Source organism: Fukomys damarensis, unplaced genomic scaffold (assembly GCF_012274545.1).
Source record: "Fukomys damarensis isolate Sample0158 unplaced genomic scaffold, DMR_v1.0_HiC HiC_scaffold_17, whole genome shotgun sequence".
In the NCBI taxonomy this organism is placed as follows: Eukaryota; Metazoa; Chordata; class Mammalia; order Rodentia; family Bathyergidae; genus Fukomys; species Fukomys damarensis.
The window spans coordinates 76,993,591-77,011,745 of NW_022900929.1; the positions used below are offsets into that span (position 1 = coordinate 76,993,591).

At 40.9% G+C, this 18,155-nt stretch overlaps 1 protein-coding gene across 2 annotated transcripts in view; it reads left to right on the forward strand.

Moving 5' to 3' along the window:
• Window positions 1-18,155, forward strand: part of Slc12a1 (solute carrier family 12 member 1) — a 78,323-nt gene that overhangs the window by 3,523 nt on the left and 56,645 nt on the right. The window contains exons 3-7 of one of the 2 annotated variants that reach the window (XM_010632479.1): window positions 8,086-8,217; window positions 8,337-8,412; window positions 13,822-13,917; window positions 16,505-16,644; window positions 17,713-17,823. In XM_010632479.1, the coding sequence (XP_010630781.1) occupies window positions 8,086-8,217; window positions 8,337-8,412; window positions 13,822-13,917; window positions 16,505-16,644; window positions 17,713-17,823 (555 nt within the window). Of the gene's footprint in view, window positions 1-8,085; window positions 8,218-8,336; window positions 8,413-13,821; window positions 13,918-14,409; window positions 14,506-16,504; window positions 16,645-17,712; window positions 17,824-18,155 lie in introns of both variants that reach the window. The other variant, XM_010632478.1, reaches the window with a different exon arrangement.

The window sequence follows — 18,155 nt, forward strand, 5'->3', positions numbered from 1 at the left end:
AATTCTACCCCACAGTACTATACCACTTCCATATAATTTTTAAAGCTGTCTTCTTTGTCAAAATTGGCATCAAAACTTAAATACTGATATTGATCCTTTTCTCCAATTTACAACAAAGTAAAATGAGATTTTTAACCCCTATTAAAAAAGGAATGGCGGACTGAGAATTTAGCTCAGTGGCACTGCACCTGCCTGGCAAGTACAAGGTCCTGAGTTCGATCCCTGGTACTGGGAAAAAAAAAAGGAGTAGAGTAAATTCACATTGTTAATAGGACTGACATTCCAGAGAGAAGAAAGTAGTTGATTTACAATTTCTAAAGCCATGGCTTGTATAGATCTTTAAGTAAAGAAAGAAAAGCTCTGGAGGAGTATTTCTTCAGAAGCCATCTGAAAGACCACAAAATAGGAATGCTGTAGCTGTATTTGACACGTTCAGTAGGTATCGGAGAGAAAAGATTAGTTGTTTTTGCCTTTTTTTTTTAATCTGGGATGGAACTCAGTTCCTTACTCTTGCAAGGCAGGTGGAACCACTGACACATCCCCGGCCCCAAGAAGATTAGCTTTAAAGAGACCAAATGAGATTTAAAGCATTTTTATTTTCCTCTTAGATCAAAGGAATGGAAATTAAATATATTAAAATCAGTAATAGGCTTAATGACCTAAATAATCATTTTGAACAACTGTAGTAACAAGTAACTCTTTTTATGAACATGACTTCAGTTATCTGATGTGCTTCACTTTTATTAAGTCATGTGGAAGAATCACATAGTCAAATTTTGAGTAAAATTCAACTATGATCATGGCATTTTCAGCAGGCCAACAGAAAAAACATTCACAGATTTCATATGCAAAAATATAAATACCAGTGTCTACTTCAGTCATTTAAAGGTGGGGAGCACCTGGAGGGGTCCAAGAGAAGCAATGTTTTCCATCCCTGTTATTATGTTTTCAGAAGCCAAACAGCAGCAGTGTGTCCTTAACATGTGGCATCACACAGTCTGTTGGGAAACCAGGCGGATTCTGTGCAAATCCTGGTTAAAAAGTCAGAAAATGAATTATGTGCCAAGGGCTGTCCTCATAGGTAAAAAGAAAAATAGGTTTTAAAGACATTACTTTAAGACTCTGCCTTAAGTGAAACTCTAGCAGTGATAGATACGACAGAATTTGTTATCCTGATGATTTGAGATTGCAGTTGAAGGAATCCTTTTCATTTCTTCATGTGGTAAAGAGTGCAATGCCTACACTGCTAGCTACAGATTACAGATTTCCAGAAACTCTAGTTGAAGGCAGAGGAAAAAAGGGTGGCTTCCATTATTTGTTCTGCAATGTTGTACAAGCTATATAGCTTGTGCTCATCTTATAAATGCTTGTGAACATTAGTTTATGTGCATATGAACTCTAGCACATTAACTAAAATTGGTCAGATTCAATAATCACTGAGATGATGGTGGTAATTTTTATAGTTTTTATTTAAAATGTAAAATATATAATGATGAAAATACTTGACATGTGCAAAAAAATACATAATGAAATATCTCTCATCTTAACATAATTCTACAGTTATTTTCTCCACGGCAATCATCACTGACAATTTCTTATAAATCCTCCCCAAAATGTTCTAGACTTATACAAACTTATTCATGCATCTGTAAATGGCCATATTCTTATCTATATCTAATTTCACATACCCTTTTTTCAAACACTTTGGTACTGATGCTATGTTGTTCCATACTCTGCTGTTTTCACCAAACAATGTAGTTGGAGATGTTTCTGAATATGTGTAATGATTCCTTGACTTCTGGCAAAGATTAAGCTTATATTTTTACTTTGTAAAGAAAAATCTCCCTTTGGTATCCAGCCTAATTCCTGACGGCCACCATTTTATACATAATTCCTAACTACGGGGCTGACCAAAATGAAACTCTTTTTCAGCCTCACTAACTACCATTGCTGTTCGTATTTTTGGAAAATATATAATTATAAAGGATCAGGAAAATAATAGCCTTTCTATAAGGCCATGTGCACCAATGTCATTGAAATGAACTATGAAAAGTATAAAATACTATAAAAATTAGGATGGAAATAATCTTCTTAAGCCAACTATATAGGAGCTTATCAAATCAAAAGTAGTGGAATTAGTTCATGTTGGGGGATCAGGCTGCTTCCAAATAAAAATAATTTGTGAATTAAAAACATGGAGATAGGGCCAGGGATTTAGCTTAGCGGTTCTGCCGCCTCCCTCGCAAGCTCAAGGACCCGAGTTCAGTCCCCCGTACCAAAAAAAAAAACAAACAAAACAAAACAAAACAAAAAACATGGAGATAGACCACAGGGTAAAAAGAATCAACATTTTATTGAGAACTTGCTGTGTTTACGCTTGAAAAATTCTCATTCAATCCTTACAGCAACCCCTCAAATTGAGTATTATTTATTGATGTTGCTATTTCATAAATGATGGAAGTTTTATAAAATGCTATGGGTCTTTTAGAAAACAAAGTAAAAACTTAAGAGAGGTCAGTAAATTTCCAAGGTCTAGAAGCCAAGGTCACATGGCCAGTTAGGTGAACACGTGACTGCATGACTCCGAGTCCGACCTCTTCATCACTACTTCCGGTCTTACTCTAGTCTCCTGGGTTGCTTGGTTTCCTTGGCTTATTCTACAGTCCTAAAGGAGGGAGAGCTCAGTTATGGAGAAGAAAGTCTCACCTCAGTCATGATGAACTGAGCAGGAAGCCCTAGCTCACCCCTTGTTTCTGAGTCCCAAGAGGTCATAGGACTCCTCCTGGATTAATCCCAGGTCTCAGTCATTTTCATCATCATTATCAAAAGCATTTATTAGGTGTTTGTTTATTTACAAGATCTGTTCTGTGAAGTGGACTAAAGATATTTGACGTCTACTCTCTAGAATTTTCTAAGTCAAATAACATTTTTTTGGATTAAAAACAAAGGACAGGTAGTCAAGCTACCCAATACTAAACCACATAAATCAGTATATTAAATGCTTAGACTCAAAGAGATGTATAAATGCTTTATCTAGAAAATACTTTTTTCCAAAATGCTTCAAAATTCAAATTTGAAACTTCAGGATTTGAATTGAGGCTATGCAAACTTAAAAATAATCAATAAGCTAAGAACAGCCAAATAAAATACACAATAAAATTGAAGCAATGAATGTCTAAAAGGCTAATCATGACCAGAAGCCCTTCCTAAAATATTTTGTTGGGCTGAAACTCTGCAACTCAGTGTTCCTTCTGAAGCTTGTTAGTTTTGCAGTAACCAAGAGCAGTTCCCCTGGGGGCTCATGCTAGTAAACTCATCTATTGAAACAAAAACACAGTTAATTTCCCATCATAAATCGTTCAGTAATAGATGGTGAGTAAATAAGGAGTTCTCATAAAGGTACACTTGCAAAATATTAAGAATCTTTCCATTTCCTTCTTCATCTGCTGATTTTTTATACACAGCTAACTTGTGGTCTAAGTTACAGAAAATACAAGGCAATTTGTGCATGACTAGCATAGCAAAAGTGGCACAATTATAGTTGTGACTGTTGCTGGTGATTTATAGGTACAGTCAGTAGTTAACTTACAACAAGAACAAAAAGCTTCCTAATTTCTATCATTCATCACGAAAGGAGAGAAAATGTAGAATCATAATAATAATGATCAATAAGATATGGAAATACAATTAGAATCATGCTTTTCATTCTGAAATGAACTTCAGGAATCTTCTGGTTACTACTGGAAGTGGTTTCTAAATAATCCAGGGTCAGTGACCCAAGGCATTGAGGAGGAAGAAGAGTGGTCAGGTCTTGGTAAATGTTGAAGCTGAGTGATGTGGAAATGAGATTTATTATATTATTGTCTCTATTTGTATGCATGTTTGAATATTTTGACAATGAAAGACAGTTTAAAGCAATGGGGGAGGGACCATGTAGGCCCAACTATTTATAGGTCTATTGTTCAGCGATGGTCTCAGAATTCTAATACATTGAGATTAAAGGCTTCCAACCTGAGAGGATGTATAAATAGCAAATATTATCTAGTTAGAACTTAGAGGATAAATGCATTTATCTTCCTCTGTTTTCACGATATGCAGAAAGGCATCTGTTATTTTAGGGGATCTAAAACTACTCAGATGACATATTAAGTAAATTAATCTTTCACCATCCACAAACACTCATTAGGAATTTGCCCCTCAAATTGCCATATGATTGAAGCTTCATTATGTTATCAATACTGGAAGAAGAAAACTCTTTTATCAAATGCTCTTTCTTCCTTTTTTAAAATGCATTTCATTTTGCCTTCTCTGAATCATTAATGCATAGGTAAAACTCTTGGTAAATAAATAATTGTTCCCTAAAGCTGTACAATTTAAAATGCATTTCTGAAAGGTTATGGGTCATCATTTATGGTAATGGAGTGTGAACAAACAAATTAATTCAAAGTGTGAGGGGGAAAATTGGGTTTAGGAAGCAATCATAGAACTTGTAGTCTTTGGGATTGGTCTTAAGAACATGCCCCAGGGGGTCAGGGATTTAGCTCAGTGGCACCATACCTACCTGGCAAGTGCTAGATCTTGAGTTCAAATCCTTGGTACAAAAAAATTAAACAACATGCCCCAGCCAGGAGTTTGGGAAGACACTGGGTTCTGCTCAAGGCCATCAAGAACCAGCAATCCTTCAACCCAAAGCCACATTCTGTATTTTGATGATCCACTGAGTTTATCACGTTTTTCTGGCTTATAAAGGAGGCATTTAGTAGAGTGGAATCAAAGTTTGCTTTGCCACAGGCAGAGAACCAACAGTGAAAAAATTATTTTGCCTTAGAGTAAACTACTTCCAGATAAGAGTTACAGAAAAGCCAGTGGGTTTATTATTCCAAGAAAGAGTCAGTGACTTGCAGAAGAACATACCCTGAATTAACTGCATTGTAAAATTCTATTCCAGTTCTCCTTTTTTATAAGGTGCAGGAGTTCTTGGCTCCTACCAAGACTAAGCAATGGAAACCACGTCTGGATTTCTGGATTTGTGAGTTAGGATCAAGCCACATGAGCCAACAGAAGATGTATGCATTCCAGATTTCCCCTGCCATCGGATAAATACATTTAAAACTGAAATTCTAGCAAGTTGTACATATTTACCTAAGGGAGAGGATAGATTATGCTGACTCTGTTTTTTAATAATTTAGCAAATGATTTCTCGGCTGGCTTCCACTTGTGGTGTCTGCCATTCTTCACAGATACTCTTTCTGTACCATACTGTGAAGAGACACTAAAGTGTGATGAGGGGAATGCTCACTTATAGGGAAAATGTCAATATCCTGTTTATCTTTTAGCCTGGCTTGTAGGGTTTTCTGTGGGGTGGGGGGGGTTGTATCGTTACTGGTATTCTCATTTCTGAGGGTGACAGTCACCCCTGAAGTTTACCAAACAGCTGAGCAATTTCTGGAACCAAACCTTCAAGTCCAGGTTTAGTCAGAAAACATGGGTTTTTGTCCCAAGACTCCTTTTTAAAAAGGCAAGTGAGTAAGGCTTTGGTCTCATGGGATACCTAGTTAATGTTTCTTTGGTTTTTTGGGGGTTTTTTAGTACCGGGGATTGAACTCGGGTCCTTGCGCTTACAAGGCCGGCCACTGAACCACTGAGCTAAATCCCTGGCCCATGGGAGTCTTGATTAACTGGAATACTGACAACTTTTTTAAAGTTTTTCTCAATTTAAGTTACATAATCTTATCCCCTAATCAAATAATCTCTTCAACATTCATGAATGTTTTAATACATCCTGAGATTCCCTGTTCTCATTGATTATAACTTTCAGTTACAAAAAGTAGAGGTTGCATTTGACCCATTGGGCTACCATGTGTGTGTAGAATGCTTCAAGAGAAAAACAGAATTTTTATTTGACTTGGACATAGCACCAGTGTTTCCTCCATCTGAAACTGACTAGTGTATGAACCAGAACTGTCGAATATAGTAGATATCAACCACTTCTGGCTACTGAACCCTCGAAATGTGGCCAGTCCATGCTGAGATGTGCTGTCAGTGGAAAATACAGACCAAATTTCAAAGACTTAGCATGTAAGAAACATATAAAATATCTTACAAACATTTTTATCAATTATATGTTTAAATAATCACATTTTATGTAGATGTTGTCAAGTCAAATATGACACAGAAATACTCTGTGATTTGGTTTCCTTCCACAAGGTAATACTACTAACAAATGTTTATATTGCAAATAATAGAAATATTGTTTCCTATAATAATTAATTATGTTTTTTAAATTTTAGGGTCTACATCTAAACCCAAGTTATTTCACCAAATTTTAAAACTTGTTTTAAACTCTTTAAAAATAGCTACTAGGGGTCCGCGGACTTAGCTCAGTGGTTCCACTGCCTGCCTCACAAGCACAAGGACCCGAGTTTGTTCCCGGTACCAAAAAAAAAAAAAAAAATAGCCGCTGGGGCTCGGAAGGGGATGTAAAGCATGAGCTTGGCAAAGGCTTGATCTTCAGCACCAAAAATGAACACATAAAAAATAGTGACTAGAAAATTTTGAATCACATACTTGACCTGCGTCTCTACTGGTACAGATTGCCAGAGTTTACTGTACAAGATAAGCTTCGATTTCTTTGACCTTTGTTTCCATACTTTCCATTGGTAAGAATGTAGAATGTCAGCTTTCAGTTACCTGTGCTAATATGGCATGAGGAGATTTCAAAGATATTCCTCATATAGCTTTTAAACTACAGTCCATAATAAGTGTTCACTACACACAGTGCCATTTTACAGAAGAAAAAAATTGTCCTTGTGCAAGTCCAGCCTTCGCTAGTAATCAGAACGTCGTGCTAGACCACTCAGATAAGACAAAGTTGTTCTCTACTAATGAGTCAGTGCTGGATCCAAGGGACTCTTCCCCAGTGGCTTCAGCTGCTGATTGGAAAAGATTGCTTTGGGGAACTCAGTGAGGTGTACTTTACCAGCAAAAACCCAAGTAGGTGCCAGCTACACTCATCTAAGTGCATGTGTCCGAAGTTATTCCAAGTTCAACCTAGAAGAGTTTTTGGAGATTGAGAACTACTCTTAATTTGAAGGAGAGATAATCCCCCCCTGCCCTGTTGAACTCAGAGACTCGTGTGAAGAAGGAATGACATTATTTATTCAAAAAAATCATAGTGTCTTCTTCAGAATCGTGTCACAGATGAAAACACATACAGGCTGTCATCCTTAATTCCAGCTACTCAGGAGGCTGAGGTAAAAATGGCAAGGTGGCAAAACCCTCTCTCAGAAACAAAAAACGTAAAAAGGGGTGGGGACACGAAGACTGTGGGTTCCATCCTCAGTACCACGAAAAGAGAAAGTTATCATCCTTATTTCACACTGCTTACTTTTATTTCTTCTCAGCCAGTTACGAGACTTCTTACCTTCTCCACACAAGCTAGCGTGTTGTTCAGTAATTCTCTGTCAGAGGGCAAATCTGTAAGAAACTTCTAGGAATAGCATTCCTGAGGTCGTGCAATGCCTTGCAGCTTTTGTAGAGTACTTTAAACTCCTTTTTATTTTTTCTTTTGGTAAGGAAAACGATTTTGTGTTTTTCACTGACTCCTCTGAAAGGCATTCTGAAGTTGGTAAAGAGGTTTTATCACGATTATTGTGTGTGAGGAAAATGAAGCACAGGGAAAGAATCCCAGCAGTCAGCCTCACTGAGTGAAGGGAATTGTCTTTCCGACCTTCCTAACCTGCAGTCTAAAAGACAAATCCACTCTTGCCACATGGTTCTACCTTGTCTCTGCTGTCTTTCATTCCATGTTTGTTTTGAACTCAACCAAATTTGACCATTTTGACAACAGCAGGGAATATTAATATTCCTTATCCTTGACTAAAAGCAGTCATAGAAGAAACCTGTTAGCTCCCCTGTGTGTGTGGGGGGGGTGACACCCACTAAAACAGTACTGTGCTAAAATGACTAGACTATGCTTTAGTTTTGTCTCAAGTTTTGTGTCACTTGTTTTGAGTAGCCTTTGAGCATTTGGACCCATCTGTTCGTTGACCACAACCCCTGTGTCTTTGCCGTCTGGAAATGCAGAATGTGACCGTGGCCCCGGGTTCAGCAGACAGGGTCGCCAAAGGAGACCGGATGCCGGGAGAGGAGCCGGGCGACAGCCCAGAGGAAGACACAGCTGGGGTGGTGAAGTTCGGCTGGGTGAAAGGTGTGCTGGTGAGAAAGCTCCTCTCTTTCCACGCAAACGTTCCTCCTGCCTGGTGGATTCAGGGTCCCGTGCAGAGACATCGGGGTGAGCCCCAGCGCGCCCCTCACAGCGCCCCTTCCCTCCTCAGGTCAGGTGCATGTTAAACATCTGGGGAGTCATGCTCTTCATTCGCCTTTCCTGGATCGTGGGAGAGGCTGGAATTGGTAAGCGCTTTGCCCCTCCGCGGTCACTTTCTACGTAAATCACACACTTCATAGGCAGCGTGGTCACCCCATGAACGCCCGAAGGGAGAGGACGCTCACAGAAACCCCTCACCCTCCTTCTGCCTGGTCCCTTTGACAGGGTCTGTCAGAGAGGAAAGGTGGGACGTCAGCACCAGTGAAATTGGAATTTCCCAGCTCCCCCAGCGGGTGAGCACTCAGGGGATGTTTCTGTCTTTTCATAGAGTTTAAAACGTACAGTTTTACAAAAGCACCTTCATTTTAAAATAATCGTGTTCAGATCTGGGGATCTATTGACTCAGATTTGCCCTTTATTTGCCACAGAATAGCCTCCTTATAACAACTGGTAAAACTTCACTGAAGAGAAGCAGCTTGTGGGGAAACTGGCAAAAATGTGACTTGACTAATAAAAAGAATGAATTGTTGAACAGATTCCAAAGAAAGTAACTATGTTGCTTTCAGGTATTAGCAGTAAGAAAACAAGTATTGACAAATAAAACATTCCCCAATATAAGCTTAAAATGTTAGATGAAATGACTAAGATAATGTATATAACTAATATTATTTTTTTCTAAATGAAAAAAAGATGATATTCTAAATGATTCATGTTTTTAAGTGCTACTTTACATTTAATATATTATTTCTTTTAGCAGATCTTTTTTGTGGAGAGTGCAGTAGTAAAATTTATGTGAAAGACCTATTTGAATTTTATCAAAGTTCCTGATTTAATGTGATAAAAAAAAGTAATGATGTTCTATTCTATGTATGTGAAATGCATTATGAATTCACATTTGAGAGGAGATTTATAAGTCATGAGTGCTGAGAACAAAACATTTCAGACGTTCCTTCAGACACTACTCCAGAAGGTAGCTCAAGTCATGGTTAAAAAGTACTTGGTCACTGCGCATGGTAGCACGCTGCTGCAATCCCAGTACTCCAGGAGGCTGAGGCAAGAGAATCCCAAGTCTGAGCCCAGCCTGGGCAATTTAGGGGCCTAGTCAGAACCTGTCTCAAAAAATTGTAAAAAGGAGGGCAGGTGGCTGGGGGTATATTTCAGTGTGAAGGCGCAGTATTGCTCCCCCACCCAAAGTAATTTGTGATTATTTATTGCCTTGCTCCTTGAAATACATTCAGAACCCAAAGGAGACTAATTGGAGCGAGGATGGGCTAAGCTGAATATTGAAAAGCTGGAACGGGTCCCCACAGTTTTTCCTCAGTTCAAGTTTGGTGACTGCTGGGCTCCTGACAAAGGGCTGCTTGCCGGGTTTATGAAGCATATCAAACGAGCACCACAGCCTCAGGGCCAAACAAGTGAGTGCAGCTCCGTGGAAAATCTGCATCTCCATATTGCCAAGGTTTTGCTCCAGGGCTCATGCAAAATGAGGCTTTTAAGGGCAGTTTAGTAACCTATCGAGATCATCAAGGAGCACTACTTCCTTTGGAGGTGTGAGAGTGGCCGGGGTCAAGAGTAATTCTATTTTAATGCAATTTATTTCCCCTCCATATGTTTGGAGAATAATCTGAACCTTAATCAGATCTTGTACTACTTTTCAGTCAACCCAGCTTCAAGTTTACTACAAAACTGTTAAATATGAAGACTCTTATTTTCTGCTAAACAGTTCATTCTACTTTCAGATGAGTGTTGTTTAAATAAAGGAACTTTTATTGTAGTATTTAAAACACATATTAGAAGCCAGTAGAGTTATACACAAGGCCTGATTAGCTGATTAGTGAGGCTTCCAGTGAAGGCTTGCTGGGTTTCTTTTCTCTCTCTCTCTCTCTCTCTCCCTTTTCCTCCCTCCCTCCTTTCCTTCCTCCCTTCTGAGGAAAGGGAACATCTTATTGATCTCACTCAGTTTTACAGCTTTGGCCGTGACTAGAATGCTAAAAGAGTTACGTTACCACATGGTCCCACTGGGTTTCCTGAATTAAGAAAGGAAAACTAAATAAGATAAGTTTCTTCTCCTTTCTTCTTGTATCGGGGGTAGTTTGCAGAAGAAACCTGGACACATTTTCAAGCTTAAAACTTCGCAAGAAAGTCAGAAAGAGTCGTCTAGAACCAATAGTAATAGTGGCTATAGCTGTTGGGTTTTCATTCCAAGCCTGTGAATTTTACTCCTAGTCTTAAAAGCAAGTGATAGAGTTGACCATGCTGCTTAGTTTTTTGTTCGTTTGGTTGGTTTTTTTCTTGTTGTTGTTGTTTTGTTTTGTTTTGTTTTTGTGTCTCTCCAGAGACTTTGGCTGGGGCAAGGTGGTTTCCAGTGAATGATCACGGGCAAGGTAGATAGGGAAACAGCAGGGACAGCCTGAAGCGAGTCACTTGTTTTCTGAGTTTCATTTTTTGTCTAAAAGTTAGGAAACTGGGTTAATTCTGCCTCAATCTTGGAAGATAAAGCTAGACAATCTTGCTGGCAAGACAGACTCAAGTTGAGATGGGCTGAGGGAAGCTGGATCATCTTACTATAGGCTGCACAAGAATCACTGGGGAAGTTTGCTTATAAAGCTGCAAAACCCTACAATTCTGGTTTTATGATCCTGACTCAGTAGGTGGGGGCCTTTTCCATAAGGACTCCAGGCACTCTGTGGAGCAGGTGGTTCAAGGATCACACTTTGAGAAAACAATGAATGGAATGTTCTCTGTGCTTTTCTCCGTGGAATTTTATGTTTGATGGGAAAGACAGCAGCAAGTCCCTCGCTGTTTAAAAAGTATAAAATGTCCCACGATTTAAACTGGTTTACAGAAACATATCCAATTCAGAAGGATGAATTAAGTAAGAATTGTTGGGAAGATAATATTGGCAAAGGGAAATAACAGTAGGGAAATGAGAAAATTAGGCGAGGGTTTAATGTCATATGACTGTATAGTTTCTGGAGCTTGATAAATAGTTCATCTTAAACTTCCTCAAAAGTCAAGAGCAAAACAATACGCAGAAGGTAAGAATAACTCATGTCTAGTGGCAGGAGGATCTGAGGCCGCATACTGATACAGGAGCTCTCCCCACACAATCCCCACCCTGGACAGAAAGAGTGTAGTGAAGCCATTTCTCACAACCCCTACCTTTTAAGAGTTGTAGGGGCCAAAGTAACACAATCCAAAATTGCAGCTTAATCTCCACAATTAGCTTCTTCTTGGTGCATTTTAATTTGCAAAATAGCTCAGAGATTTCCTGCTAGTGCCAAGACATGGGTAGGAGCAGCCAAAGAGCTTGTATTACTTTGTTTCCATTTTCCGATCTTAGCCTCGCTCTACTTTCCCTTCTCTTGGGGAGTAGCCAGAGAGATCACATCCAGGACTGCTCTTCCAGCCACCTGTGGGGAAGGCAGTCTGCCAGCAGCCGTCTGGGAGCCTACCAGACCCGGCTCCACCCTGCCTGGGAGCTCTGGAAGGAACCGGGTGAGTCTGGTGCTGTAACTCTCCACCTCACTCCCTGAATTCTAGGTCAGCCTGCGGTTAACATGGTACCATAGAGGCGGAAGCCACTCCTTCCCTCTACCACTCTTAGGGTCGTAGACTGTGGCCTTACAAGTTTAATGGCCACAAGTCAAATTAGCAAGGCAGAAAGAAGCCGAAGTTTACTAACATGTGCATTGAGCATACGGGCATTCGAGCACTTCAGGTGACTCCCAAACGTGCGCTTACGTTTGTCTTAACAGAAGAAGCACAAAACCCTAGGAAAGTGACAAGCCAAGGGAAAGGACTTGGAGTTTTTGTGGTAGCAAACTGAGGGAAGCTAAATACACTGCTGACGTAGATTCCTGGGGCGCCTTCTGCAGGTGACTGGGGTCTCCAGTTGTCTCGGGCAATCAGCTCGCCTTTCCTGGTGGGGAGGGAAGGGAGATACTCTTGCAAACGTTTGTCTTCCATTTAAGCAAAGAAGAAGGGGCACAGGAGGGAGGTCTGGTCTCTGCAACTCTGCAGTTTGCTTCAGCTCAGAATAATCCTCCTGCCAAAGTGGTGTGTTCCAGCCCATCCCGCCACCCTTCCGCATGTCTCTGTGTTTCTAGAAGTAGCCACGCCTGTCCCTGAATTCTGGCTTCTCCCGCTTTCTCTCTCTGTTGACCTTCTGAGCCATAAGATCCACTAGGGCAGCTGCTTTTTCTTTCCTTTGACTTGTTCTTGCATTTCTTACACGGCCTACCAGCTAGCTGTACAGAAAGCCATCAGTAACCAGTACTTTTTTGTGGCTACCATCCAGGTGAGGGAAAGGCAACAGCACTGGCCATGCACTGAGCTCTCTGCACGATGATACTATCTTCACACTCATTCTTTGTAACGTAATTGTCTGTTGGGGCTCATGCTGGGAGTCACTCGGTCAGTAAATTCATGTGGTTCAGTTTGGCTCTTTCTGCTTCCCCCGAGTGTCTGATGGGTAGTTGGCTAGCATGGATGTAATTTTCCACCTCTCCGTGACCAAAGTGCATAAGAAGGAAGTTACCTGGAAAGACGCGCATTTATCTCTGGTTAAATGAACTGCATGAGGTGGTATGGGCGTCATCAAAGATGGGTTTCACATTACACTTTTTACTAGTTTTAGCTGCTCAGTTGTGCACAAAACAACCCTACACATTTTACCACTTGAACTTCTTGGAAACAAATCCACTGCAGGTAGACAGCTTCAAAGCCGAGCATTTACTGCCAGGTGATTTCCTCGCCAACTTGTTAAACTCCAGTGTGGTCCCTCCATGATTACCCCAGACTTGTTGGCTTTTATGTAAATGACTCAGTGGATTGTTCCACTGTTTAACTGCCTGTTTTTCCTCTCTCGACTGAGGTCTTGGTGTGATTATCATCTGCTTAGCTGTCGCAGTGACTGCTATCACTGGCTTATCCACCTCTGCTATTGCCACAAATGGATATGTCAGAGGAGGTAATTAAACTTGTGACCCACAGCATCATTTGTAAGGTAAAGGCGACACAGGCTCCAACAGCTTACCGCTGACCTTTCTGGAGTGTTTTCAAAGGTAATACAAGTTGGTTTCCTTTTCCCCTCAGGCAAAGGGATGCAAGAAAAATGGAGAAGGATTTAACCTTTGTCAAATCCCCAACTTTCTCATTCAGGTTACTCTGGAGAAAGTGAGAAGGTCAAATGCCATGTTTTCACTTTTTGCAGGCTGGGTACTTTCTCTCCCAGGACACTGGCACAAGTCAACTCTTCCTGGACAAGGTTGCATTTCAGGTTGTGTTTACCGCTGGAAACCATGCTTCATCATAATGAGCGGTTCTCTGACCTGATCTTTATTCCAGGAGTACAGCCTTCTCCTTAGCACAAGGAAACCCCACTGGGGCCCAAGTCATGGATCTGAAAATTTAAAAGCAGCCTAGCCTGCAGCTGTAGGAAATCCAAGGGAGAAAAGTAGAATGTAATCTCTTCTATCTTTCATTGCTAACAGGTCTTGGAGCTCTCATAATTCTTCTTTCCACCATGGTAACTTCTATTACTGGGTTATCAACTTCCGCAATAGCAACTAACGGGTTTGTTCGTGGAGGTAAAATCTCTAAGATATCTAATACCCTCATCATTTGCTACGGGTAGGCAAAACGTTTTTATATACTTGTTATGGATGGGAACAAGGAAGTAGCTCAATGTTCTTGAAGCCTGGCAAAGTCCCTGGAGCCGAGGGGAAAGAGAGAAGCATGGTGAGTCAAGTCCAGGTCCACTCTGGTCATCTTTGGTCATCTTCTTCATGGAACTTCTGGTGCATTTGGGCAGGCGTTGCAGGTGTGCGAGCTCCTTGGATAAACACTGTATTTTTCAGGCTGGTGTTTCTTGGAAAATGACTCCTGGGCATGGATGCCATTGTAAAGTTCAGTACGTTTCAGGTGCTCCTGGATCTTCACGCAATGAAATCTTTTAGAACATTTCAGGTTTTCATGGGGAGATGGATCCTTCTCTGCAAACATTCAGGCTACCATGTCCTGAAGTACTGGTGACTTCTCTCAGTACTGGAGCCAAATGCCTCTCTTGGGGGATTTTTCAGGTCTTGGTGTCATCATCATTGGCCTGAGCGTAGTCGTGACCACACTCACAGGTATTTCCATGTCTGCTATTTGCACAAATGGAGTGGTAAGAGGAGGTAAGCCAGTTAAATTCCTTACAACTATAAGCTTGGACTCTGTAGTAATGTCAAAAGCTGGTTTAATACCGGAAGTGAAATTTTCATAGTGCTAAGTCTCTGAAGTCTTAAAACAAAATAACCCAAAATTTCAACAGCAAAGCAAAAATTCATCTCAACTACAAAGAGGAAATCTTTAGAAAAGACTTCTCTGACCCATGTCCTGTGATAGAACGTTTTAAACTATTGAGTGACTAGAAAAAAAGCATGAAACGTTATAGTAAACCAAGTGGTTTCCTTGTACTCTGTGAGAGCTCCCTGGCCATCTCTCAGTTACCCTCAGACTGGGTCTTCTCCAGCACAGTAGCTGATCCTGTTCATGATTTCCACACAACAAACCACTACAGTACCAGCCCTCAGCGTTCACCCCAAACATTGTGCTCCTGGTGGCCAAGGAAAGATCACCAAAAAGAAAAGAAAAACACAACAAAGAATTATTTTCAAGCTATCCAGGCACAGGCCAGCCTAGGCAGAAAAGGAGATGAAGTTTAACATAGCTCTAACTTCTTTTAGTTCCTCTTCCCCTAGGTTTCCAGGTAATGTTCTTCTGTGATCTCCCTATTCAGGCTTCCTAAACACCATCCTACACATAACACACTTGTCTCCCAGCTTCTGCCCATCTTTCATTTAGACCCTGCCCCCTAGGTAACTGGCTAGCTAATTTGTTTAATGAAATCACAATGAAGGAAATAAAAGGGATTTGGTCACCTAGATAATGTTACATATTGAGAGAGGACTTTGATCCCGTAAACCCAAAGGAGGTACTGGAAAAAAAGAAACTCCTTCTGGGTAAATGGCGGTTTGACTTTGTGTTAGTGTTTGTTCAGGGTCATTCCACATTGGTGCCTGCCTCCAACACTAGACCAGTGTGGGAGGTAATTAGGATGGATGATCTCATCTGGCGTCTTAGTCAGTTTCTTGTCACCGGGGCAAAATACCTGGCACCTGCAACTTACCCGACAAGAGTTTTATTTTGGCTCATGTTTCAGACGTTTTAGTGTATGTCCGGCAGACTCAAATGCAGAAAATGGTGTGGTGGGAGGGTCTAGCTGCCCACGTGAGGAGAGAAAGAGAGGAAGAACCGGAAGGAGATGAGCACTTCGGCTATTCCTCAGTGACCTACCTCCAACCAGACCCCACCTCCTAACAGGAAGTCAGCCGGAGTGCCTTCTTTTAATCAATTCCTATACACACATGAGGCTCTTGGGGGGCAGGTACATATAAACCATACATCTGGCCTTTTCTACTGCTAGTGACTCACCCGAGGGACCCTCTAGCTGTTCACAAGTCCTGAGCAGACTTGTATGTGCGCAGAGGTCCACAGCCATATGTAGAACTACTTTTTCAATGTCCACTGGGAAAGCAGTTCTTCCAAGCCCGCCCTACTTTCCTTCCATGTTATGGTCACTTGGTAATAATTGTAACTTGTTGAGCTGAAAACAAAAAACAAAGTTTGATTTACAGAACAGACAATACTTATCATTATGTTAGGGTACCATGGTTTATGCAGCAAATATATGGCAGAATGCTATGCAACAGAAAGGAAGAAAAAAACCAAAGATCGCTTCTCCCACTTCATTTTCTACCAAATCCTGTTTCTTGGAAATTTTGGATATAAAATTTTACTTCAGTTGCGTTACTAATTGGAATATTCCAATGATTTTTTTAAAAGACAAAGAAGTTTTGCTGCATTCGCATTTGTAGCCTTTGTTTTTTACATTTAGGATTCAATAAATTGAATTTTATTAAATCTATTATTATATCATAAATTATGCACAAAGTACAAAGCAGGGCTACGTTATTCATTAGGGTAACAGGATTTTTGAAATTATTGGGAATTTGTAATGTTTTGTTAAAACAACTAAAACTTAAAATTGCGGAGACATGCAAAGTCATTTGATCATATAAACTAATTCCTTCACAGTTTCTCATTGTAAAGCATGTCCTTTTCTTGTTTCAGGTGGAGCCTACTATCTTATTTCCAGGAGCTTGGGGCCTGAGTTTGGTGGATCCATAGGCTTGATCTTTGCATTTGCCAATGCTGTAGCAGTTGCTATGTATGTGGTGGGATTTGCTGAGACTGTCGTAGACCTTCTTAAGGTAATGAGAGCTTTTCTTAATACCTCCAAGCAAGAGTATTCAATTCGGCTTTCTTTTTCAGGGCACTAGGGGATGTTAGTATGGCAAAATGAGAGGGGGATGCTGGATACAGGAGAAGGAACCCCTGGCATGGTATCAGAAGATCAGCTTTGACTTTGGGCTCTCCCTTTACCAGCTGGGAGACTGGACCAGTTCCTCTATTTACCTGAGACTATACGCTGGGACAGTAATATCCTGTGTATTGAATATATCCTTTGTATTTCACAAAAGCTCAGCTCAGATCAGAGAGAATGATGTACAAGAAGCATAGTATAAAACATGAAATATCAGATAGATGATGAACATTATTATCTGCAATCACACTACCATTACAGTTATAGATTTCTAAAGAAAAAGAAAGTTCAAACATCAGAATAACCCAGTTCAGAAAAGTAGGCATTTCCTAGTTTAGGTGCCCTGCTAGGATGGTGTGGGCTGTGAGCACTTTAGTTAGCTGGCATGTGAACTGACTCTCTGTCTTGTGGTAGTAGCACCAACTGGACTCAGCTGGTAAAAGTATCTCTATGTGCAAATTAGATGAATAAATGAGCATATTATCCACTTCCTAAAGTATGCCATCTTAAGAAGTGCATTATCAGGTTGGTGTAGCCTATTCTTAAGTTGCACAGCACTTATTCTCAATATTCACATTGCAAACCACTGTTTTTATTCACATTGTTTTTATTCCTCTGGGGTTCCCCATGACATAAAAAAAGAGTGACTAGCCATTCTTCTGAAACAAAACACATGTGTATGAACACACTTTCACTTAGTGCTCCAAGAGCTCTTACTCGAATGCATCTCTACTGTTTATAACATCTAACCTTGGCTATCAAATGCCTATTATCCCATGAAAGAAATAAAGGTGGGTTCTTTATCTTCTCAAATTGACAACCACTTCGTTTTTCTATTGTCCTCCCTCGCCCCCGGCATCAAAGTAGAGCCTCTCTTTTGACTGTAAAGTGCTTCGCTAAGACCCACACACACAAAGCTGTATCTCCAATCATTCCGTTGATTCCCCTCCCCCAGGAGAGTGATTCCATCATGGTGGACCCAACCAACGACATCCGGATCGTAGGCTCCATCACGGTGGTGATTCTTCTAGGAATCTCTGTTGCTGGAATGGAATGGGAAGCAAAGGTAAATTTCTCAGCAACTGCTGGTCAGCCCCTGAATGAAATGCAGGGAGTGCAGGAAGCCCATGTTCTGCAACACGGCTGTTGTTATGTGTCGTGGGGAAAGGACCGAGCAGGCACTAGGGGAACAGTGAACGTGCAAAGCACCAGCTCAGAGCATGTGGCACAAGACCAGGCCTGTGCTTTTTCCTCCTTTTGGTGTCACCACAGTGACGCAGCCAAGGCCACTGCACCCTCAGCACAGGCCCTTTATGATCCCAGACATGGAGGCCTGTGTTCCAGTCACCCCCAGGAGCCCCTTGTGAGTGCTGATGCCCCCCAAAATGACACACGCGT